Raw genomic sequence first — 24,742 nt, forward strand, 5'->3', positions numbered from 1 at the left:
TTCTATTTAAGTCATGTCCACCTGATAATAAATGAGATCTGAGCACACGGCAGTCTCCCTGGTGTGTTTACTTTGTGTTGTCCCTTGAGCGAGCAAGAAAGTACCGGTCCATTACCTTTCCCCTGGAGATTACCCCGCCAGAGACCCCGACATCTTCTCCCAAGTCCACTTGGCAAGAAGTGCTACTGATTCAACTTCTAGTCAGAGGAATCTCATTAATGATTAGCAGCTCAAGAACTAGGGTGACAAAAAAAAAAATCCTTACTTGTCTTTTGACTAGTAAATGAAAGGAAAGCACTTGAAGGAAAACCACTCATCAAGCTGATATCCTTCCCAGATGCTAAGGGGGTAAGTAATCTACTTTGGCATTAATTTGAGATGTCTTTAAGGGTCCTCTCTGTATAGCAACCACCATATTTTATATAACCCTCAACTTCCAGGTTTTCTCATACTGATTAAAAAAATGTGAATGGAAATATAAAAGTATCTCCTTAACAAGGTGGAGAGGAGAGAGATGGAAGCATGAAGTTGAAGTTTTATGTTTGACCATTCATACACGTTGAAATAATGCCAGCCATGGAGGACATTTCCTAGAGACAGGAATGTTAGATTTTTAAAAGTATTTAAAAGCTGAATTGAGGGAGGTAAACTTGGGGTGGGGACTGGCTTGTGAACAAATATTAGCTCTTTGATTTATCAGTTGGGTGACCTGGACATAAAATAACATCTCCATCCTAAAATTATGGAATATATATCATGACTATATCATGGTTATATACTTCTGCAAAACTTGGCATTTGTTTTTTTTAACTATTTAAAAATATTTTTAGAGAATATATTATGCTTAGCAAAATAAGAGATGAAAGATAACTATTGGATGGGTTCACTCATATGTGGAATCTTGGAATCTAGATAACTGATACACATGACTTCCAAAAACAAAAAAAGGAAAGTAAGAAGTTGCAAACTGTTTCTAAGACATATGAAAACTATGGTAGTTGTCCTTGGGAAGTAAAAGGGTGGGGACACAGAACTTTGGTAGCGGATGTAATGTAAAACTATATCCTATAATCCTACAATCTTTGAACCAACTGTAATTAATCACACACACACACAAAGATAAAAAGAAAAGGAAAGCTTTTTGGAGACTTTAAGTCTTTTTTTCTTTCTCCCTTCCTTTCTCTCTCTCTCTCTCTCTCTCTCTCTCTCTTTCTCTCTCTCTCTTTCTCTCTTTTTTACTAGAGCACTGCTCAGCTCTGGCTTAAGGTGGTATGGGGGATTGAACCTGGGACTTTGGATCCTCAGACATAAGAGTTTCTTTGTACAGCCATTATGCTATATAACCCCACCAGAGAGTTTAAGTCTTTGAGTATGGTATTTAAAGCTGAACATCAGGCTTGGCAATGGTGCACCTGCATATAATATATATATATTAGGGCCCACATTCTTGGTCACCACCTGCAGCAGTAAAGTAATGCTGAAAGTGTTTCTCCTTCTCTCCTCTTTCTACCTCCTCCTCTTTTCTCAACTTCTCTCTTTCTTATCTTTCTTAAAAATATAAACTAGAATATTTCTATGGGGTGGGAGGGAAGAGTGCTCAGTCCTTGGATAGTACTGGAATTTGAACACAGGGTCTCATACCTGCCAACCATGCTCTCTATCTTTGAACCACTACCACCCCCTGGATTTTTTTACTCCAAGAAAGTACACTCCATATATGCCAGTGATGAATCTGTAAAGCTGTTTAAGGAAAATGACTGGAAATAATCAGTATTCAATGACCACACTGTTAATGTGCAACCAAGTAGGATACTTTTAACATGAAAGAAAACTGTAATCACATTTACATGGAACTATTTTTTTATTTTTTAATAATTTTGTATTTAGGAAAAGGAAACATTGACTAAACCATAGGATAAGAGGGGTACAACTTCACACAGTTCCCACCACCAGAACTCTGTATACCATCCCCTCCCCCTGATAGCTTTCCTAGTCTTTAACCCTCTGGGAGTATGGACCCAAGGTCATTGTGGGATGCAGAAGGTGGAAGGTCTGGCTTCTGTAATTGCTTCCCTGCTTAACATGCTTAACAGGTTGATCCATACTCCCAGCCTGTCTCTCTCTTTCCCTAGTGGGGAAGGGCTCTGGGGAAGCAGAGTTCCAAGACACATTGGTGGGGTTGTCTGTCCAGGGAAGTCTGGTCTGCATCCTGCTAGCATCTGGAACCTGGTGGTTGAAAAGAGAGTTAACAGAAAGAAAGAAAGAAAGAAAGAAAGAAAGAAAGAAAGAAAGAAAGAAAGAAAGAAAGAAAGAAAGAAAGAAAGAAAAGAGAGTTAACATACAAAGCCAAACAAATTGTTGTCCAATCATGGACCTTCTTCTTCTAGCGTCTGCCCTTCTTCCGTAGCCAGTCAACAGCGTCAGGTTGAAAGCTGTCAGGAGCTGCTTGTTGCTGGCTTTGAAAGTGACTGGGATCCATGTGGATTCAGTCGGCTAGGAAGGATCGTCAGTTTCCCCAGTGAATGGGTACTCACGGGATGCACCACGAGAAGGTCGATCCAATGCATCCCTATCATGGACCTAAAGGCTAGAATAGTGCAGATGAAGAGTGGGGGGAGGCCTCCATTTTGTAGATAGCTAGTAGGCATATTTAAGTTATATTCCAAAGGGCCTGTGGCTATACTAGCATTGTTTTTTTGTTTGTTTTGTTTGTGCCTGAGCCTGAAATTTGATATGCAGGTGGATCCTAATTATTGTCTGGGGAGGTGATGTCATGGCTGGCAGAAGGACCAGAAAGCCGGATCAGGGAAGAGAGTAGATCCCAAATATGGGAAAGGTGTATAAATATTGTTGACTATAAACCTCATCAATTTTATGTGATCTGGGGCCCATATTCAGCTTAAGAGCCTATGTGACCCCTGCATCCCTGTAGATCTGAGCTCACATTCTGTGGTCATAAGTAGGAATGTTCCAAGCTGTCCCAATATCAGGACCCATCTTCTTAAGGTGTAGCATAGAGTATATTGTCCAGCCTCCCTTCGGAGGATGGAACATTCTCTACCAAAGTTGGTCCAAATTGAGGGCAAGGTCCTATGAGGGCCCACAAAGGGGTCTGTTGTGTTGTTCCTGGTAGGAATGACCAGTAACAATGGAGAGAGGGATTTATTTGAGATCTAGGCCCATCATGTCTGTTCAGGAATCTCAGGACTCTCTGACTAGGGCCCCAGCTGATGGGGTGGCCTGATAGTGACTAAAGAGTCATCATTAAAGTATGCCAGTCTCTTGCCCTTATTCAATTTTTGCAGTCCTTGCTTTGATGAGGTTAGCTTTGGATTGAGTGAGAGAACTGTAATAGGAAGTAGGTGAGGAGGGTATCTAAGTCTAAGTAGACTCTATTTCATTATGAGCTTGAAACTGACTCACTACAGACTATTGTGTATTTTTGCTTTCAGGTATATATTTTGCCCTAATTTATGTGGACATATGCTCCATCTTACGGGACCTGGTCTATATCTAGGTTTTGGGATTTAGTTAGGACGTGAACCCCCTGGAATGGAATTTGAGAATACTATGAAAGGAAAGGTCTCGCCTGAGTAATGAGGCTGAAGGGCTAACATTCCATGCCTGATGTCTCTGGACACAGTCTGAAGTGAAGCATGCTGAGGTGGTACTTATCGCGTTGATTAGGTTGGGATCAGCAGATGCAATATCATTTGGTATGAATTGAGAGAAGCATGCAGGAAAATTAGCCCCACACTAGAGGTTCCAGGACTAGGGGAAATATAGGCTCTAAAGAGGAAGAGGGAGGTTTCTGCTGTCTTAGGGTTTAAGAAGACAGTAAATAGTTATTGCTATAATCACATTATTTAGGTTAACTTTGAAATATCCCTTTGTTAGGATTTTCTGTATCATATACAACATCACCATAATTTATGTCCTTTGACATTATTTGTATATAGCTGTGCCACTGGTTGCTTCTTTCTCCCTGGTCTAAGCTTTTAAGAGAGTCAACATATCAAAGACTCAGCATATGTATTAAAAAGACAGTTTGTGATTTAAAAAAGTTTGAGACATTCAATGATTTTTTCCCCTCTCATATTAATTAAATAGTGATATATATGACTATAAATGAATAGGAGTGTACATTAACACAATTCCCACCACCAAAAGACTGTGTCCCATCCATCCCTGCCCACCCCCCATCCCTTGAAGCTGAACATTCACCCTTATCCTCAACCCAGGGTTTTTACTTTGGTGCCCTACTCCAAATTCAGTCAAATCCTGCTTTGAGTTTTCCTTTCTATTATTCTTTCTCAACTTCTTTTTATGAGTGGGATCATCTCATACTTATCTTTATCTTTCTGACTTAGCTCACTTAACATAATTCCTTCTAGCTCCATCCAAGATGAGTCAGAGAAGGTGGGTTCATTGTTCTTAATAGCTGCATAGTATTCCATTGTGTATATATACCACAGCTCTCTCAGCCACTCACTCTTCTGTTGTTGGGCACCTGGGTTGCTTCCAGGTTTTAGATATTACTAATTTTGCTGCTATGAACATAGGAGTACACATTTCTTTTTGGTTGGGTATTATGGAGTACTTGGGGTATATCCCTAGGAGAGGGATTTCTGAGTCATATGGAAGGTCCATGTCTAGCCTTGTGAGAGTTCTCCAGATTGCTCTCCACAGAGGCTGAACCAGTTTACATTCCCACCAGCAGTGCAGAAGGGTATGAATCCATTTTTAAACCATTTTTAAACTTCATAGTTCACTAAAACAGAAACATTCACACAAGAAATACTAATGTAACAGTGGTAACACAAAAAAGAATGGGTGATGTTATTAGTGATATAAATTTTTTAGATAAATTGTAACATGTGGAAGAGGGTAAATAGAAATTTCCCCAGTGTTGTTTTTTAAGACCCTATGGCTATTTATAAAGTTTACTTATATAAAGAATGGGTGTGGGGGTCGGGTAGTAGCACAGTGGTTAAGCGCGCATGGCTAGAAGTGCAAGGATCAGCATGAGGATCCCAGTTGGAGCTCCAGGCCTCCCACCTGCGGGGGATGGGGGTCGCTTCACAAAAGGTGAAGCAGGTTTTCAGGTGTCTTTCTCTCCTCTTCTCTGTCTTCCCCTCCTCCCTCCATTTCTCTCTGTCCTATCCAACAATAATGACATCAATAACAACAATAATAATAACAACCACAACAAGGATTAAAAAAAAAGGCAACAAAAGGGGAAAAATAGCCTCCAGGAGGAGTGGATTCATGGTGCAGGCACCAAGCCCCAACAATTACCCTGGAGGCAAAAAAAAAAAAAAGGAAAAGAAAAAAGAATGGGTGTGATTGAGTCCTGGAAATTGGGCAAGCAGTAGAGTAGAAATGGGATCCAAAAGAACACGATAAAATTGCAGTCATTAAGTGAGAAAGTGGTGTAATACCATTGGGCATGTACAGTCAGAGAGGGTCTAACAGTTCCTTCTAATGTAACAGCTCAATACACTGAATCCAGCTTGTTTCTGCTGGGGAAAAATACTCCTGAATATTGAAGCATTTAATTATAAAAATATACTTAAGTACTACAACTCATTTTGCCACAATGGTATTCAATTAGGTCTAGTTAAGTACAGTGTTTAAATGTTTAAAATGATTTTGTTAAGCCAGCAAGTTTGACTCATCAGTAGTCTTACACATATTTTTGTAATACAAAAGATTTATACATTTCATAAATTAAATAATAAACATAATACATAAATATCATTGTTCTATATAAAGTGCCACACACAAAATTCCCTTGGGTATTAAAAACCTAATATCATACATAGTAAAAATAATTTTAGTTCATTCAATATGCATAGAGGTTAAGACCTCTCTGTTAATTATTTCTAGAAGTCTGTAAATACACCATCATCAAAATAATATGTGACTAGAATGATTTTAACTGTGGAGTTGAATTGTTATGTGGAAAACTGGGAAATGTCATCCATGCACAAACTATGGTATTTTACTGTTAACTGTAAACCATGAATCCCCTAATAAATAAATTTTTTTAAAAAATTTTTTATTTAAGAAAGGATTAGTGAACAAAAGCATAAGGTAGGAGGGGTACAACTCCACACAATTCCCAACACCCAATCCCCATAACCCACCCCCTCCCATGGTAGCTTTCCCATTCTCTATCCCTCTGGGAGCATGGACCCAGGGTCGTTGAGGGTTGCAGAAGGTAGAAGGTCTGGCTTCTGTAATTGTTTCCCCGCTGAACATGGGCGTTGACTGGTCGGTCCATACCCCCAGTCTGCCTCTCTCTTTCCCTAGTAGGGTGTGACTCTGGGGAAGCTGAGCTCCAGGACACATTGGTGGGGTCTTCAATCCAGGGAAGCCTAGCCAGCATCCTGGTGGCATCTGGAACCTGGTGATTGAAAAGAGAGTTAACATATGAAGCCAAACAATTTGTTGAGCAGTCATGGATCCCACGCTTGGAATAGTGGAGAGGAAGTGTTAGGGAGGTACTCACTGCAAACTCCAGTGTAGTCCTGCTTTCAGGTATATATTTTGCAGTAGTTTATGGATACGTGTGCACATAAGCTCTCTCTCATAGAAACTGGTGTATATCTAGGTTATGGGACTTTGTTAGAAAGTGAACTACCTGAGATGAAATTAGAGTGTACTATTAAAGGAAAGGTCTCACCCGAGTAATGAAGCTGAAGGGTTGTCATTCCACACGTGAAGTCTCTGGATACATTCTGAGGTGAAGCATGTTGAGGTAGCAATCGTTGCTTTGGTTAGGTTGTGATCGGCAGATGCAATGTTATTTGGTTTGGATTGGGAGATGCATACGGGAAAGTGGGCCCTATCCAAGGGTTCCAGGACTGGGGGAAGTAGGGGCTCTATAGTGAAGATGTGAGGTTCCTGCTGTCTTAGGGTTCAAAAAGACAATCAATAGTTAATATTATCATCACATTATTTGTTAATTGGGTTAACTTTGAAAAGTCCCTTTGTTATGGTTTGCTGGACAGTATCCAGTATCTTGTATATAGCTGTGCTATTGGAAGCTTCTAATCTACTTGGTCTAGGCTTTTGAGAGAGTCCGCATATCAAATACATAGCCTATATATTAAAAAGATTCAGTTTGTCTTTTGAGAAACTTTGAGACATACAATTGATTTCCCCCTCTCATATTAATTAGCTCCTGATTTATATGTCTACATTTTGCTAGGAGTGTACATAAACACCATTCCCACCACCAAAGGACTGTGACCCATCCCTCCCGCCCACTACCACCCCCCACTGGCCCAGGAAGCTACATGCCTACCCCTCACCACTGGGTTTTTACTTTGGTGCCCTACTTACAATTTGATCAGGTCCTGCTTTTAGTTTCCCTTTCAGATCTTCTTAGTCAGCTTCTGTTGATGAGTGGGATCATCCCATACTCATCTTTATCTTTCTGACTTAGTTCACTTAACATAATTCCTTCTAGCTCTGTCCAAGATGGGTCAGAGAAGGTGGGTTCATTTTTACTATCATACATAGTAAAAATAATTTTAGTTCATTCAATATGCATAGAGGTTAAGACCTCTCTGTTAATTATTTCTAGAAGTCTGTAAATACACCATCAGCTTGTGGTTAAAATAATATGTGACTAGAATGATTTTAACTGTGGAGTTGAATTGTTATGTGGAAAACTGGGAAATGTCATGCATGCACAAACTATGGTATTTTACTGTCAACTGTAAACCATGAATCCCCTAATAAATAAATTTTTAAAAAAGAATTATTTGAACTTATTACAAAAAATGTTGATACTCAGTTATAAGTGACAAATATCTGTGATACTCACAGTGAATCAAATGAGGAAGCATTGTAGAAGTCATCAGGGCCACTAAAACTCAGATCTTGAGTATGGTAGAGAATTCCACTGGAGCAAGCATAATCTGAAGCAGTCCATAATCTGTGGTAGGTCCATTAATAATAAATCAACTAACCTCAGCTACTTGCTAGTCATGAGAGATTTACTGAATCTCTGTAATGCCTGATGAAGATGCTGCTCCTTTCTATTATTGTTTGCTATTATCACTTATTATTATTATTGACAACAGGAAAGTGAAACACATAAATTTCTTGCTGGTGATATTTGGCACCCTAGATAAAATGGCAGCTTGCATTTAAACTGGTAAATGACTAGTTTCAGAGGTATCTCTGGCACACAGTGAACCCTCTAAATATTAAATTTATGTACTTCTAAATCCTAGGTAAAATATACCTTTGTATTGAGTTCCTTATGCCCCATCAGATGAATATTAACTTTTGTTTGCTTGACACCCAACTGTTAAAATGTTCCTAATGGGTCTCTTTTCTCCAGGTTGACATCTATGGATTATTTATCTCTGTGATAGGTGAAAACTAGTCATCATCAGGAAAAAAAAAAAAAAAACATAATGGCTGCAGTGATGGAGATGAACCCCACAGCAGGAAAGAGTAATTGTTCCCAAGAAATGCAAGTGGACAAGAAGCTCATTCCTAGGAAAGGTAAACTTAACCTCAACCATTGGCTTTAGGATTTTGTAGATTATCTGCTGTGTCAAAATGTAAAAAAAAGAAAAGAAAAGAAAAGAAAGAAAGAAAGGAAGAAAGAAAGAAAGAAAAGGATCTGTATCTTCCAAATTGTTTAGTTCTTTTAGGTTTCAAGTAATATTAACATGTTTTGCAAATACCACTATTATTCAAAAAATATTTTTGGTAATTGCCTTTAATCTTTATATTCTTTTACATTTTTACATTTTAACATGGTTAGTTGCTAACAAGTAATATACTTGTTAGGGAAAGATAGACACCTACAGATCTGCTCCACTGCTTGTGAAGTGACCTCCTCTGAAGGTGGGGAGCTGGAGGCACGAACCCTGATCCTTATGCAGGTCCTTGAGCTTTGTGCCATGTGCACTTAACCCACTGCGCTACCACCCGATCCCATCTCATCACTTTTTACCTATCAGATAAGATAAATTCACATTACTCATTTGTGATATATTAGTCTCTGTGTGCTATATTCCCCTTCAGTAGCCTTTGACCTCTAAGATCCCAAGGCAACTTATGTAAAATCAGAAGCTAAAGAACTCAAACTACTAGTTAATTTTATTGACATAAGGAGTCACCACATAGCCATGAATCATGAAGAAAAATCTGTACAAGTTATTGTATTTGACTTCCTCACTCAGTTTACTTCTAGCCTACTTCTTTCAAATTCTCCCCATACCCCTCATTCACTAAAAGACCTGTGTTGCACTTGAAAAGAAAACAGTTGACACTGAGTTGAAGGTATTCCTACTAATTTCAAAGAACATTTTTCTCTGAAATTTTGAGCACTTGAAGATTCAGGGTATTGACATCCCTTGCCATACCTTAGAGCCACAGATATGTGCACTTGAGTTGCAGCAAAGTTAGTTAGTCTCATAAAGTCACCTGGAATAAAATACAACATACTGCATCCTTACAGTATAGTGGTTTAGTGCATAGATACTTTCACTGGACTGTCAAAACAAACAAACAAAACACCAGCACACTGGGGCCCTATTGGGGGAGTCCTGAGATTCCCAAACAGAAATGAATAAATCTGCCTGTTTGTTTCCTTACATAGATAAAATGATGGTAGTACTAGTTGCTGCCTTGTAGTGTTGCTATGAAAATTAAATGAATTCTTAGTTAAAATGTTAAATGGAATATAAGGTGATCTGATAAACCTACTGACATCCTCCTCTCTGAAGCTTTCTCCTTTTTGTCCTCCAGGGTACCACGCTCTCCTGGTTTTCCTCCTACCCCATTGACCATTTTATTCCAGATATTTTTTTTCCTGATTTCTCCTTATTCATCTGACTTTTGAATATTGCAGAGTATTTGAGTCAGCTCATGATCACATTTTCTTTCTTCAAATATTATGACTTTATACTATAGGTAGAGATACCATCTATAGGTTATTTACTCCCAGTGTCTTACTTAGGTTGACCTCTACCTCGTCTCTACATTCTAGAATTGTACATACAACATTCTCAACATCTTCTATTGGGTGTCTAAAGTACATCTCTATCTTAACTATCCAATAATAAACTTTTAACCACAATTCTCCCCCATAACTTGCTTCTTCCACAGAACTTCTTTTCTTAGTCAATAGCAACTGTATTTAGTTGTATAGAACAAGAGCCTTGTCAATACATCTCCCTTTTGTATCTATTGGATTGAAAACTTGAGTTAATGTCATTCCTTTACTGGAAATACATGTGCTATTTAAATAATCAGGTGATGGTCTGTGTCATTTCTGTAATGATTTATAATATGATTCTAAATTAATTTCAATAAAGAAAGCACTAATGTAGTGTCTTATTTCCAGTTCCAAGTTTAGGTTCTACTCGTTATGTAATAGCCTTCATCACACATCTCTGCAACTTCACACTTAAGGCACAAGGTGTTATCATGAATATCACCATGGTAGCCATGGTCAATAGTACAGACCATTGGTTCCAGTTTAATGGTTCCACTGAGATGCTGCCTGTTGACTCATTTGATAGCCAAAATAATGTTTCAAAGAGTCGTCCTGCAGAAGTAAGCAATGCAAGATTTAATTTGTACTCTTGTTTTTGATGTATTTACTTTTCAGAATTTATAAGTTATAAAGTTTTAATTGGTAACATTGAGATTTTAAAGCAAGCTAAAGATCTGGAAATTATTCTTTAGCTATTTGAGAGTCTTTATAAAAATGATTGACTATAATATTTTCTGTGTATTTAAGGTTCCTCTTTATGATTGGAGCCCTCAAATCCAGGGTATCATCTTTAGTTCTCTCAACTATGGCGTAATTCTGACACTGGCCCCCAGTGGATATATAGCTGGAAGGATAGGAACAAAGCGAGTGGTTGCTATTGCTTTGTTTGGATCTTCACTTTTCACACTTTTAACTCCTCTGACAGCTGGCCTTGGATTATTTTGCCTCATTGTAACCCGAATACTTCAGGGTTTAGCCCAGGTACTCAGACATTTTATAAATATGAATTGGACATGAATATCCAGATATCACCATATATAAAGAACTCTGTTTTCATTTCAGGGATCAGGATTGGGAGGTCAGTGTGCTCTTTGGGAAAAATGGGGTCCTCCACAGGAGCGAAGCCGACTTTGTACCATTGCTCTCTCAGGTAGAAAACATGTAACTGAAACAAAAGACCTACAACCCGACATTTGTTTTTTAACAGCTCCTCTATTATATGGTTCTATGTCTTCTGCTCAGTGTTGATCAACAATTTTCAGTCAAGAAGATATTTTACTTTTCTATGATGTGCTACTTGGTTCTTTTTCCTCAGGTTGTGACATGACTGCATCTATAAAGTGGGTTTTTTGTTATTAAAAATACTTTATATAGTCAAAGTGATCATTCTTTGTTTTCATGGTTTTTGTTTTTTGAGTCATAGATGGAAGGTTAAAAAGCATTTACAAATGTGTTTTCTTAAAATTTGTGTGGTCTTGTTTTTTGCTTAAATTTCTGACATTTAAACTTTTAACATTTAAACTTGTATTTAGTGTATGGATTCAACTTAATTTTCTTTGGAATTGATATCATTTGTCTTGAAATTTTCTTGTAATGATTTATATAGAGAGAGTTCCTAAAGTGAATATTCTGTAAAGAGAAGCTTAAGTTTTACTTGGGAAGAAAAAATAATGAAATGAGTGTGGTTAACAACTAAGAAAATCCTAAAATGCATGCTAGGTTAAAAAACAAAGAAGGGGGAGTCGGGCTGTAGCTCAGCGGGTTAAGCGCAGGTGGCGCAAAGCACAAGGACCAGCATAAGAATCCCGGTTGGAACCCCAGCTCCCCACCTGCAGGGGAGTCTCTTCACAGGCGGTGAAGCTGGTCTGCAGGTGTCTATCTTTCTCTCCTCCTCTCTGTCTTCCCCTCCTCTCTCCATTTCTCTCTGTCCTATCCAACAACAACAACAACAATAATAACTACAACAATAAAACAACAAGGGCAACAAAAGGGAATAAATAAATAAAATAAATATTAAAATTAAAACAAAGAAGGATAGTTTTCTAGATATTTTACAGATACCAAGAGAATCAGACACACACACACACCCTGTTTGTTGCCTCTCTCCCTTTCTTTCATCCTTTCTTCTTCCTCTAAGGTTATCTCTGGGGCTCAGTGATAGTACTACGAATCCACTGTTCCTGATAGCTTTTTAAATTTTTCTCCTCATTTTATTGGACAGGATAGACAGAAACAGAGAGGAGAGGGAGATAGAGAGGAACAGAAAAAAAAATAGACACATGAAGAGACACATGGGGAGTAGGAGCTCAAACCCCAATTGCACATGCCTTTGTGCTTAGTTCTATGTACACTTAACCTGGGGTGCCACTTTCCAGTCCCCTGTTTGTTTTTATTACCACCAGGGTTATTACTGTAGCTCAGTGCCTGCACAATGAATCTACAACTCCTGGTGGATATATATAGTGTTTTTTAGTGACAGAAAGCAGTTGAGAGGGAGACAGAGAACTTAAGAGACATCTACAACATTGCCCCACTACTCATGAAACCTCACTCTTCCAGGTGAAAAATGGTGACTTGAACCCAGATTCTTGAGAACTCTAATGAATATGTTCTGCTAGGTGTACCACCACCAGTCCCTGTGAATGTTTTTTAAAATTTACACTCTATTAATATTTTATTTGGATTAGTTCTTAGTATTTTGGAATTTAGTATCACCCTTTCTTGCTTTTTGCTTTCTTCAAATTTCGAATATGTGGGCACGTCAATACCTATATTTTATTTTTGAAGGCATCTGTGAACCAACTGTGATAACCAAAGTGAGTTTCCTTAATCCAGATTGAAGCTTATAACTCCATATTAGTAAGTACATGCTAAAGTGACATAGTGTGAAACTCCAAGGTTGAGAGTATGTGTGCAAGCACACACTACAGTGTTCTTTTATTTATTTTTATTTTTTTATACATAAACACCATTCCCACCATCAAAAGGCTGTGTCCCATCCCAAGCACACACTACAGTGTTCTAAAGGAGAATATCAGAATGATCCCATTTCAATAAATTTCAAAAAATAAAAACAGCATATACTTAGGTATATACCTTCTAATTCATTTCCTATATCCACAAACATTTGTTTGAATATTAAGTGATTTCAATATACTTAAATCAAGTAAAGCTCTAAAATATGAAACAACTGAATAGAGATCAATTTAGTCTAAAATTAAGTGAAAATATGACCAATGAACAGATATTGAAACTCCTCTGTATCTAAACAGTATTTTAAACCCTAAGATTGAACACAATCACTTGAAGAAAGAATATTTCAATAGATAGATAGTCAGGTCTCAGCCAGAGGAGAATGAGTGACCAGCAGCAGGAGCTAAGAAACTTCTGATGTGATTATTAGGCAGCTTTTATTCTGAGCCATAGGGTTTATGGTCCCACATATTGCTGGAGTTGTGTAAGTGACCAAGGGTTTGGCAAGGCCATTAAAGAACTTTAATAAGAGCTATTGCAATGTTAGTGTCCCAAGGAGCAGAAAGATTGTAGGAATACATGGACTTGACTGTGTTGAGGGTGAAAGAGGAAGAGGCAGAGAGGCAGGATGCACAACCTTTTGAGTTTTCATCTTCAGTCACTCAGGTGTTATTCTGAAGCGTATTGTTTAATTTCCGTATTGTTTAATCTCTTTTGAGGATATTTCTTTTCTTGATGTCTAACTTCATAGTGTTAGAAAAGATACCTTCTATAATTTCAATATTCATATATTTATTAAGGATAAATGCCAGGGGAACTTTTAAATTAATGACTAACTTTTATGATAAAATTCTATGAAATGATTTGTTAATTAAATTTTAGAACAACATAAAACAAAGTGTGCCTTTCATCTACAGTGTTACTAAAGAATTACCAAACAATGAACTTACAGAAGGCCATATGAAGTAAAACATAACTCAGAAGTTAATATATTCTAGTTTTAATATATTCTTTTTAATATATTCTAGTTTTTTTTAACACCTGAGACCTGCTTCACCACATGTGAAGCAACCTCCCTGCAGGAGGGGAGCTGGCAGCTAGAGCTTGGATCCTTGCATTGGTCCTTGCACTTCGTGCCACGTGCATTTAACCCGGTGTGCCACTGCCCAGCCCCCCACATCTCTTTATGGTTTAGTGATATTGATCTATAGCATGTAGTCCGTCATTCTGAAGTTGTCTATTAGGTGAGAACACAGAATCCAACAGCCTACATTGTGTTTTTGTAGGACTAATGTTGGGAGTCTTTATTGCCATTCTCCTGGGTGGTGTCATCAGTCAAGCATTTGGATGGCCTTTTGTCTTCTACATCTTTGGTAAGTTGCTGTCTCTCCATTCCCGGGTTCTTATATCTAGGGAGATTCATCTGAGTATCTATCATGTGTACTATTCTGTAAGAAATGAGTGAAAAAAATACTAGAAAAGAAAATGTCTTATGAAAGTTAGAATCTCTCACACCTATGATGTTATTATCTCACCATAATGCATTTACTGACACAGATGGGGCAAGAAGTCCAGATGTGGCAATAGATAAGGCAAGTTCTGCAATCTTTGCAGGCAGAAAGGATAGTTTTGCAGATCAGTAGTTTGTGAGAGTTAGAAAAAAACAGATTGCCACTGCTGGGTTTTGTCTCAAATTAAATGCAGCAATAATGGGTCCCACATAAACATTAAAATGTCTGAAAGAGAGAAAAAACTAGATACCAATAGGATGATTTTTGCCAACCTCAGCATTTTGTCCAGAGCCTTCCATAAAACTATTAGAAATCAAAACCTATTTATTCTTCCACTTCCACTTTGTTACTTTTGATATTCCCATTTCAGCTATGAAGTCAGAAGACAGTAAAACATTATCACTAAGTTGTTCAAAGAAATAAACTGTTAAGAAATATTTCACCTCTGTTTTCATGTAATTTTGTAAATAAATATTAAATCATTAATAAGATTTAAAAAAATAATTCCATACACACAGAAAATATCCCAGTGAAGGTGGATATATATATATTTCTTTTTTCTTTTGCCTCCAGGGTTGTTGCTGGGCTTGGTGGTTGCACCACAACTCCAATGCTCCTGGAGGCTATTTTTTTCCCCTTTTGTTGCCCTTGTTGTTTATTGTTGTTGATATTATTTTTGTCATTCTGTTGTTGTTATTGGATAGGACAGAGAGAAATCGACAGAAGAGGGGAAGACAGAGAGGGAGAGAAAGACACCTGCAGACCTGCTTCACCACTTGTGAAGCTACCCTCCTGCAGGTCGAGAGCCTGGGGCTCAAAGCACTTCATGCCATGCTACGCTACTGCCCAACCCTCCATCAGGGTATTCTTGACTGTTGCTTTGTCCCTTTTACAATTTCCTTTGTAATGAACCAGTAATCATAAGTAGATATTTCCCTTAGTGTTGAGGGTTGTTCAACAAACTAAACTTGAGAAGACATTGTGGGTATCCCCAACTTTCTAGTTAAATTAGACAGAAGTATGAGTAGACAGTGGACCCATTATTTTTGACTAGCATATGCATGAAGAGAAGGTAGAGGGAAGAATCTCATAGGACTGAGCCGTCTCTTATCCAGTATCATTTGAGCTCTGGGTAGTTAGTATTTGAATTGAGTTTAACTGTAGAAAACCATGCTGGTGTCAGAATTATAATTATTTTAAATAGAATAATGGCTTTCCTTCACTAATACTAAACATAAAAAGTTTTTTAAAAACACTAAGAAGCTTGTTGGTGGCACATTTAGTTAAGTGCACATATTCCCATGAGCAAGGATCCAGGTTCAAGCCCCCGCTTCCCACCTGCGCAGTGGATGCTTCATGAGCAGTGAAGCAGATCTGCAGGTGTCCATCTTTCTTTTTCCCTTTCCATTTACCCCCTCCCTTCTCAATTTCTCTCTGTCTCTATCCAATAATAATAAAAAACAATAAAAAAAAAAACTTTGTGCCAGTTCTAGGACCTGTGACTTCCACAAACACAAATAATCAAGTTATGTGAAGGAGTGAGTTCTGTTAATAGAAAGTGATACTCATGTATTTTTATTTATTTATTTTTTTGAGAGATATAAAAGTGACATAATGAGTAAGGAGTTGTACTGAAAAGGTCTCAATGTAAAAGAAATTCACAGACAGCACAGAAGTCTGTTCGGTTACCATTATTATTCTATGTTTGCAGGAGGTATTGGTTGTATTTGTTGCCTTCTTTGGTGTTTTCTGGTCTATGATGATCCCACTTCTCACCCATGGATAAATATCACAGAAAAAGAATATATCATATCCTCCTTGGCTCAACAGGTATGTTTAAGGACCACATTCCTCTCCAGTGATCTTGTGCCAATATTTGGATTTCTCAGGGTACACAAGAAGATCTCGTTTTTGAGCACTGTTTAAAAACTATTCTTAGTCCACTGAATTGAGACCTTGCATCCTTTTCAATAATTAGTTTACCTTCCAGATGTGAATCTCTTTTGAGTCACTTATGAACAAGCCTCAGATCTTATTATTCTGATCAGTTTTTTTTTTTTTTTCTTCTTTCAGGTCGGCTCTTCTAAGCCATCTTTTCCCATCAAAGCCATGGTCAGATCTCTTCCTGTTTGGTCCATATTTTTATGCTGTTTCAGTAATAATTGGTTAATTAACACACTGGTTGCATACATGCCAACTTACATTAGCTCCGTGTTCAATATTAACATCAGAGATGTAAGTATATTTTCCTCCATTATTTTTCCTGTTAGTGTGACCCAATATGATTATTCTGCCTTCAAAAATCATTCCATCTAGAAAAACTTATCTGTTACCACCAAGAAATGTATTATTTAACACTTGTGCTGGTAGTTTCTCTGAAGATATAATTAGAAAGGCTACTGATTTTCCTGAATACGCTTTCAGGCTAAATAGGATGACTAATTATTAATGTTTTATCGATAAAAGATATAGTTTCACTACCTCATTATGATATTTTACTCAACTTCTCCCACCTTAGAATGGGTTCCTGTCTGCCCTTCCTTTTATTGTCTCCTGGGGCATTGGTCTCCTGGGAGGCCAGCTGGCAGATTTCCTTCTGACCAAGAATGTTAGGCTTGTTACAGTGAGGAAAATTGCCACAGTTCTAGGTAAGCACAGAGCCTAAGAGTCAGATAATTCACAAGGCCTCCAATAGACAAATATGCATCTCATTGTTTAATTGTTTGTTCCTCGTTTCTTAGGAAATCTCCCCTCTGCAGTACTCCTTGTGGTCCTGCCCTATCTCAACTCTACCTATATCACAACAATGACTTTCCTGACTCTCTCTTGTGGACTAATCCCCTTATGTCAGTCAGGGATCTATATCAATGCCTTAGATATTGCTCCAAGGTAAGACTGTGAACTCTACTCTTAATCTCACATTTTTCTGAAAAATGTTTATAGACTTTAGCTTTATGGTTACCCCAGAGTTATTTTCTGAAGTTATTTAAAAAATAATAAATTGTGGGTCATGACCACAGATTGACCTTTGGAGATTTATTTCAGCTAGGGGGGAGGGGGGAGCACTACTGGTTGCTTTTATGGACTCTCACTGAAGAGACTCAGTACACATGATTTTTGTTAGCATTATATGTTGGATTCCTACATGGAGAGGAGGGCTGAAATATACTGTAAATGATGTCTTTAGATCTAGCCTGGAACTCTTGTGTCATCCACAGACATTCTAGTTTCCTCATGGGAGCCTCCAGGGGATTTGCCCAAACAGCAGCTATCCTAGCACCCACTGTCTGTGGATTTCTCCTCAGTCAGGTAAAAATTTCTGGTCAAGGAGGACTCTAAATTCTCTGCCCAATCCATTATAAAAAAAGAAAGAATGAATAATGTATTAATTTTTGAGGAATTAACTTAAATTATTGGTTTATTTTCCAGGAAGATCAACTCTCTTAACCAAAAAAATAAAATAATAAAATAAAAATAGGACCTTTTCTTTCAACACATCAGTCTCTGCTCATTATGAGGTTAGAAAGCCTAGCAATCTGCTGACATATTCAGTCTTTGAGACTGAAATCACACAGCCACAGGTTTTGTGAAAGGATGACTCCACACAATAGATCCAGCCTGCAATGCCCACTGCAACACTTTGAAGTTTTTGTGTGCATAAATAAAATATGTGTAGTTTATTCCCACAATTCCACATCCAGTGTATAGTGTATAGTCCCACAATTCCACATCCAGTGTATAGTGTAGTGTATAGTCCTCTCTCTTTGAGAATGGGTGGGTCTAACATAATCAGATGAGTTCTGGCCAAGTAAATTCTGGAGACCAGAAATAGAAGAAATTGAAAAGATTCAAAGAAGATTCCTTTACTGAACCTGAAGGAGAAATCAAAGAGAAAACAAAAATTTAAAAAAGTTTAAATGTCTGACACATACATTGCTACAAGTATTTCATACGCAGCAAACTCATCTATTCATTGATTCTTATACCACTTAGTATACCGAAATATTATTATCCTTATTTTCTAATGACAAGTGAAAGTCTGATAAGACAAGTCTGTTTTGTGTCCTCAGGATGCTGAATTTGGTTGGAGGAACGTCTTTTTATTATTGTTTGCCATTAACCTATCAGGACTAACCTTCTACCTTATATTTGGAGAAGCAGATATACAAGACTGGGCTAAAGAGAGGAAACTCACACGCTTATGAAGGTAAAGGATAATGATTTCACCAATGTTTAAAACCAAAGAAGCACTGTTGAAATTTTTTTAATTCAATTTCGTTTTTCTTTCTTAGTTATTCCACCTTGAAGAAAAAACATCACAAGGCACCTTAATTCATAAATGAGAAAGCATCAATGATGGAAATAACAGAAGGAATTTTGCTTGCTATGACTTTTTTAAGCTATGAGGCCATTCATTATTTTACTCAGACTTATTTTTCTTTTTGAGGAAAGCATAATGAATAAAATAAAATGACAGGCAAAAGCAAAGTTGTCAATGTTGTAGAATTAGCAAAAGGTTCAGAGGAGATATTGCATGGGTTCTAATAGGCTAGATTCAAAGATTCTGGAACTTGAAATAGGAAACAATGAAACATTTAATTTAGAATATTAATCTTAGTTCATAATTAGAAAATAAATGCTGATATATTTGTTGGGCTGTATATTTTCCACATGTATTTTGTATTTTTACTTTTGTATTTTCTACTCTTCCCTAAGTTGTTCTTGTCTCCATGTGACAGCCCTCAGCCAGATTAGTAAATCCTGGCATATAAAAATGCAGGAAGAATGAGCATTCAGTCACCAAATCATGGTCTCCAATTACTATCCCCTAGTGAAAGCCCCCAATTTTAAAAGGAGTGGTGGTGCACCTGGTTGAGCACACATGGTACAATGCACAAGGACCCAGGTTCGAACCCCTGGCTCTCCACCTGCAAGGGGAAAGCCTTGCAAGTGGTAAAATATGGCTGCAGGTGTCTCTCTCCCTCTGTAACTCCCCCTCCCCTCTTGATTTCTGACTGTTTGTATCCAATAAATAAATAAATAAATAAATAAATATAATTTGAAGAAGCAGGAGGAGGAGGAGAAAGAGGGGAAGAAGGAGGAGGAGGCCTTAGAATTTTTTTTCTGATAGGGTATAACTGGAGTTTAGAGCCTGTAGAATTCTATTTTGCCTGGCAGATGTCTTCTTTTTCCCAGGCAGAGGATTACAGAGAAGGAGAAAGAGACAAAGAAAGAGGAGAGACACCACAATATTTCTTTACATTGTGCCTCTACATAGCTTTGAGAGTTCAAACCTGGGTCTTTGTGTATCACAAAGTGGGTGGGCACTCTAACAGGTGAACTATCTCCTTGTCCCAAAAATAGGAAATAAAGGAACAAGTGACTAGAGTAATGGGTTTATAATCCTAATGTCCTGGAGTCATGCTCTGGTTCTCTCTCATTCTCTCTTTCATGTTGATACTAAAGAAATCTATAAAAATTAAAAGAGAGGGGGCCAGGTGGTGGTGCAACTGGTTAAGAACATGCATTACAGCACACAAGGACCTGGGTTCAAGCCCCTGGACCCCACCTGCAGGGGGAAAACTTCACAAGTGGTGAAGCAGGGCTGCAGGTGTCTCACTATCTCTTTCCCTTCTCTACCCCTTCTCCTCTGTCAATTTCTCTCTACCTCTACACAACAATAAGTAAAAAAGAGTAAGATAATTTTTTAAAAAAAATTAAAAGGAAGGGTAGGTAGTAGTGCACCCAGTCAAGTTCACATAGTACTGTGCTCCAGGACCAGGGTTAGAGCCCCCAATCCCCATCTGCAGGGGGGACATTTCACTGCTGATAAAGCAAGTCTGCAAGTGTCTATATTTCTCTTTCCTTCTCTGTCTCCCCTTCCCTGTCAATTAGTCTCTGCTTCAGAAAATAGACTAGAAAGGAAGAAAACAAAAGGAAAAGGAAAGGGAAAAATAAATGGCCACCAGCAGCAGTGAATTCACAGTGCTGTCACCAAGCCCCAGCGATAACCCTGGAGGCCAAAAAAAAAAAAAAATGATGTATTAATTCAAATTGAAATAAAGCAAATAAAATTCATTTAGTCTTAATTTTCTCTGGCCATCTTTGCTAAGGCAATTTATTATTCTGAAATTTTACAGAGTAACCTTTTTTTTTAAAAAAAAAAAAGTAAATCTGTAGTTCAAGGTAGTCAAATGCTTGATTAGGTAAATTTCGTACTATTAGAGAGTAATAGATCCTAAATTAAGAAGATATTATAGTATTAGGATAGCACAGTTTTGACACTTCTAGTGACATGCCATTCTATGCAATAGTTATTAACAATTGTTTAATAAAAACTTTATTAGCTAACAAGTCAGAGATTCAACTTATCAATGTTACCTTAATAAAAAATGAGACAACTTACTATTGTGGAAATTTCTAATATTCCTCTGAAGTATTCTTGCTTTGAATCCAATCAGGTCTCTCTATAGACCTAGTGTCGTCCAAGATATGACAACTTTAAAAAATTAAATCCAAAGGTATAAAAGGAATTAGCAAAATCAGTTGTGAGGGTCACTATGTAAATTATTTTGCTGTTTTTTTTTAATAACAGAAAATATAAATTGGGGTTAAGAACTGTTACTAAATTATAGAGTTACGAGAAGCCTAAGAGTTTGGTTGAAGAAATCAAGTATCAGTAGAAGGCTTTCCTTTTAGTGACAGCCATCAGAAAAGCCATTTTATAAAGCGTAGCTCTATAGTGGGCACTTATAAGTACTCCAAGGCAATATGGAGGAAGGAGCAGTCCAACACAATGTGCTTTCTTCTTAGTGTTCCTTCCTGGCAATATCACCAGCTCTCCACTCTCCAAATCCCACCATCCCTCATAACATGATACATCTCACATACTGGGCAAATGTCCATTTTTCCCCCCTTTATTGGGGGATTAATGTTTTACAGTCACCAATAAATACAATAGGTTTTACATGCATAAGATTTCTCAGTTTTCCACATAGCAATACAACCCTCATTAGGCCCTCTGTCATCCTTTTCTAAGACCTGTACTCTCCCCCTCTCCCCCACCCCAGAGTCTTTTACTTTGGTGCAATACACCAACTCCAGACCAGGTTCTGCTTAGTGTTTTCTCTTCTGAACTTGTTTTTCAACTTCTGCCTGTGAATGAGATTATCCCACATTCATCCTTCTGTTTCTGACTTATTTCACTAAATATTTCTTCAAGCTACATCTCAGATGGGCTGAAAATGGTGAAATCACCATTTTTAATACTTGAGTAGTATTCCATTGTGTATATAGACCACAACTTGCTCAGCCACTCATCTATTGTTGGACACCTGGGTTGCTTCCAGGTTTTGGCTATTACAAATTGTGCTGCTATGAACATGGGTATACACAAGTCTTTTTGGATGGGTGTGTTGGGTTCCTAGGATATATCCCCAGGAGAGGAATTGCAGGATCATAGGGTAGGTCCATTTCTAGCCTTCTGAGAGTTCTCCAGACTGTTCTCCACCCGGGTTGGACCAATTTACACTCCCACCAGCAGTGCAGGAGGGTTCCCTTGACCCCACAACCTCTCCAGCATTTGTTGCTACTGTCTTTTCTGATGCATAAATGTCCAGTTTCTAAGGGTGTAACCAGCAACAAGTCTGTCCATTATGTTGTTAACTAGCTGAAGTTTGCATGAAACTTTTCAGTCAGTTGCTGAGGAGTCATCTGAATGCTGCAGTAGGTCTTCTCTGAGAGTCCTGAATTATTACTGGGCAGGGCAAAGATTCCATATACAAATCATTTGGGCTTATCCTCACTGATCCATTCTATACAGCTATCAGAAGAAACCTTGACACCCAGTTGATTAGATTATCAAAGTAGTGCACAAACACAGAACAACACAAAGCCTGAAATCTGTAGGTCACAAAAAGTATGCTCTTGGAAAGGGTCACAGTTTCCACCACACTATTGATGATTCTTGCTTAGTAATTTGGAGAAGACACAATGCTCCTTGGCTCTACTATGGCCAATAGCAAGTAGTGTTTGTAGAATACCTACTATTAATTTAGGACAGTCACATCTACTTAAAAACATGTTTAAGACTAGTTTTCCTCAGATTATTTCATGAATATATTATAAAAATTATGAAAGTTAAAAATGCTAATATTTAGAAACTATAAATGGTGGCATATCTTAATTCTAATAAGATAATGCTTTTGTCTTTGCTTTATCTTATAGAGAGTTATTATGTCAGTATTTAAAGTGCTGTTTGGATATAAGAGGAATGCAGAAACTATCCTGGTGGATCTATTGGTGCCTATGATAAAACTTATCACTTTAGGGGTTGGGCGGTGGTGCAGTGGGTTAAGCGCATGTGGCACAAAGCTCAGGGACCGGCGTAAGGATCCTGGTTCAAACCCACGGCTCCTCACCTGCAGGGGAGTCGCTTCACAGGCGGTGAAGCAGGTCTGCAGGTGTCTATCTTTCTCTCCCCGTCTCTGTCTTCCTCTCCTCTCTCCATTTCTCTCTGTTCTATCCAACAATGAACAACATCAACAATGGCAATAATAATAATAACCACAACAAGGCTACAACAACAAGGGCAACAAAAGGGGGAAAAAATGGCCTCCAGGAGCGGTGGATTCATGGTGCAGGCACCGAGCCCAGCAATAACCCTGGAGGAAAAAAAAATCACTTTATTGGGGTGGTGCAATGCTCTTCTGGTTGATTATTAAGTGACTTGTGTGTGGCAATGCCTGGTGAGAACAATTTTTTAAACTAAGTTTGACCTGGAAATATGAAAGGCTATTGTAATTCTTTGTCTTGATCCTATGTCAAAAATAACTATAGTTTGCACTTTTAGATTTAGTCCAATATTCTATTTAAATATCTGCTCCTGAAAAGTTTAAAGAAAAAAAAAGTCACTATTACTATAATTTAGTAAAGCTATTAAAAGAGGGTTCTCATAAACCCACATTTATCTCCACAGTACCATTAAAGTCACATAAAAAAAAAAAAAGAAGGTTTGGGGCTGGGGTAGCACATCTAGTTTACTGCACATCTTCCATGCACAAGAACCCAGGTTTGAGCTCCCACTACCCTACCTGTAGAGGAGAAGCTTCACAAATGGAACCAAGTACTGCAGGTGTCTTTCTACCTCTCTCCCTCTCTATTTCTTCCTCTCCTCTCAGTTTCTCTCTGTCTTATCAAATCACAAAATAACTAATTAAATAAAATATTTTTTAAATGAAGGCTCATGGCTCAATTATATATCTTCATAGGATATACAGAAGGCTAAATTTTATGCAAAGTAATAATGGTATTCATATTGCTGTGTACTGACATTAATGGAAATCAAAAGTTAAATAAATGAGAAGGGAACTATTCAATTTAATGATTGTAAACTGGTAGTACTAGAGTTGGAAACTTTTGTCAAATATATTCCTTTCAAGTATAATGATAGAAAACTTTGATAAGGGGTGAGGTGGTGGCATACCTGGTTGAGCGCACATGTTACAATGCACAAGGACCCAGGTTCAAGCCCCCAGCCTCCACCTGCAGGGGGAAAGCTTCATCAGTGCTAAAGCAGGTTTGCATGTGTCTCTCTGTCTTTCTCCCTGTCTATCATTCTCTTCCCTATTGATTTCTGGCTGTCTCTACCCAATAAATAAGTAAAGATAATAATAAAAAGATAACTAAGAGTAAAAAAAAAAGAAAGAAAACTTTGATAAAAATAATTTAATATTTTGTTATGTTAACTTGTGACCATTAAACACTTGGAAAATATATGACTTATTTAAAAAAAAATTATTGCTCCCTCAAGTCACAAATTTTTTTAGGTCAGCTCACCTTGTGCATTCCCATAAGATTACTGAGAATATTAATGTAGTAGGTGTTGTGGTTTCCACTTTAACCATAAATGTTGTCTACAGTTATTTTGTTGTTGTTGTTGTACCAAGTTCTATCAAAATTTCTACCATTCTATAAATTTCCCAGACCATAAACTGTAACCAGTTTAACATTGTACATGTTATCACATTCTGTTTGTGCTATGTCTTCCAGGAGACTAGGCTTCTATTTAGGGGGAAATTTTGAGATAACAATTTTCCTAATCCTTATCAATCCTGGATTTTCTGGTTCAATAATAATTAATTTTAAAATCCAGTTGCTGTTGTCTTCAAATCAATATTTTTTTTGCTTCAGATGTCTTAAAGTTTCATCTGGATGATTGCTCAAAAAG

At 37.7% G+C, this 24,742-nt stretch overlaps 1 protein-coding gene across 4 annotated transcripts; it reads left to right on the forward strand.

Annotated features, from left to right (window-relative positions):
* Positions 1-290: 290 nt before the first annotated feature.
* On the forward strand, positions 291-19,175 carry SLC17A3 (solute carrier family 17 member 3). Of its 4 annotated transcripts, none has more exons than XM_060189271.1 (13): positions 291-348; positions 8,360-8,526; positions 10,379-10,590; positions 10,778-11,011; positions 11,093-11,180; positions 14,290-14,376; positions 16,226-16,344; positions 16,588-16,749; positions 17,033-17,162; positions 17,256-17,403; positions 17,733-17,823; positions 18,585-18,721; positions 18,807-19,175. In XM_060189271.1, exons 2-12 carry the CDS (start codon positions 8,436-8,438, stop codon positions 18,717-18,719), a joined length of 1,497 nt encoding a protein of 498 aa, XP_060045254.1. In that variant the 5' UTR covers positions 291-348; positions 8,360-8,435; the 3' UTR covers positions 18,720-18,721; positions 18,807-19,175. The 4 variants fall into 4 exon arrangements, with proteins under 4 accessions (XP_060045254.1, XP_007526002.1, XP_060045256.1 ...); XM_007525940.3 differs by having other exon boundaries at positions 8,394-8,526; XM_060189273.1 differs by lacking the exon at positions 10,778-11,011.
* The last annotated feature ends 5,567 nt before the right edge of the window (positions 19,176-24,742 follow it).

Source organism: Erinaceus europaeus, chromosome 4, assembly GCF_950295315.1.
Source record: "Erinaceus europaeus chromosome 4, mEriEur2.1, whole genome shotgun sequence".
Classification (NCBI taxonomy): Eukaryota; Metazoa; Chordata; class Mammalia; order Eulipotyphla; family Erinaceidae; genus Erinaceus; species Erinaceus europaeus.

Coding starts and splice junctions, on each gene's coding strand:
- SLC17A3 (XM_060189271.1), top strand. CDS start 8,436: ATGGCTGCAGTGATGGAGATGAACCCCACAGCAGGAAAGAGTAATTGT. Junction 11,012..11,092: donor TACTTCAGGGTTTAGCCCAG/GTACTCAGACAT, acceptor TTTTCATTTCAG/GGATCAGGATTGGGAGGTCA. Junction 14,377..16,225: donor TTTTGTCTTCTACATCTTTG/GTAAGTTGCTGT, acceptor CTATGTTTGCAG/GAGGTATTGGTTGTATTTGT.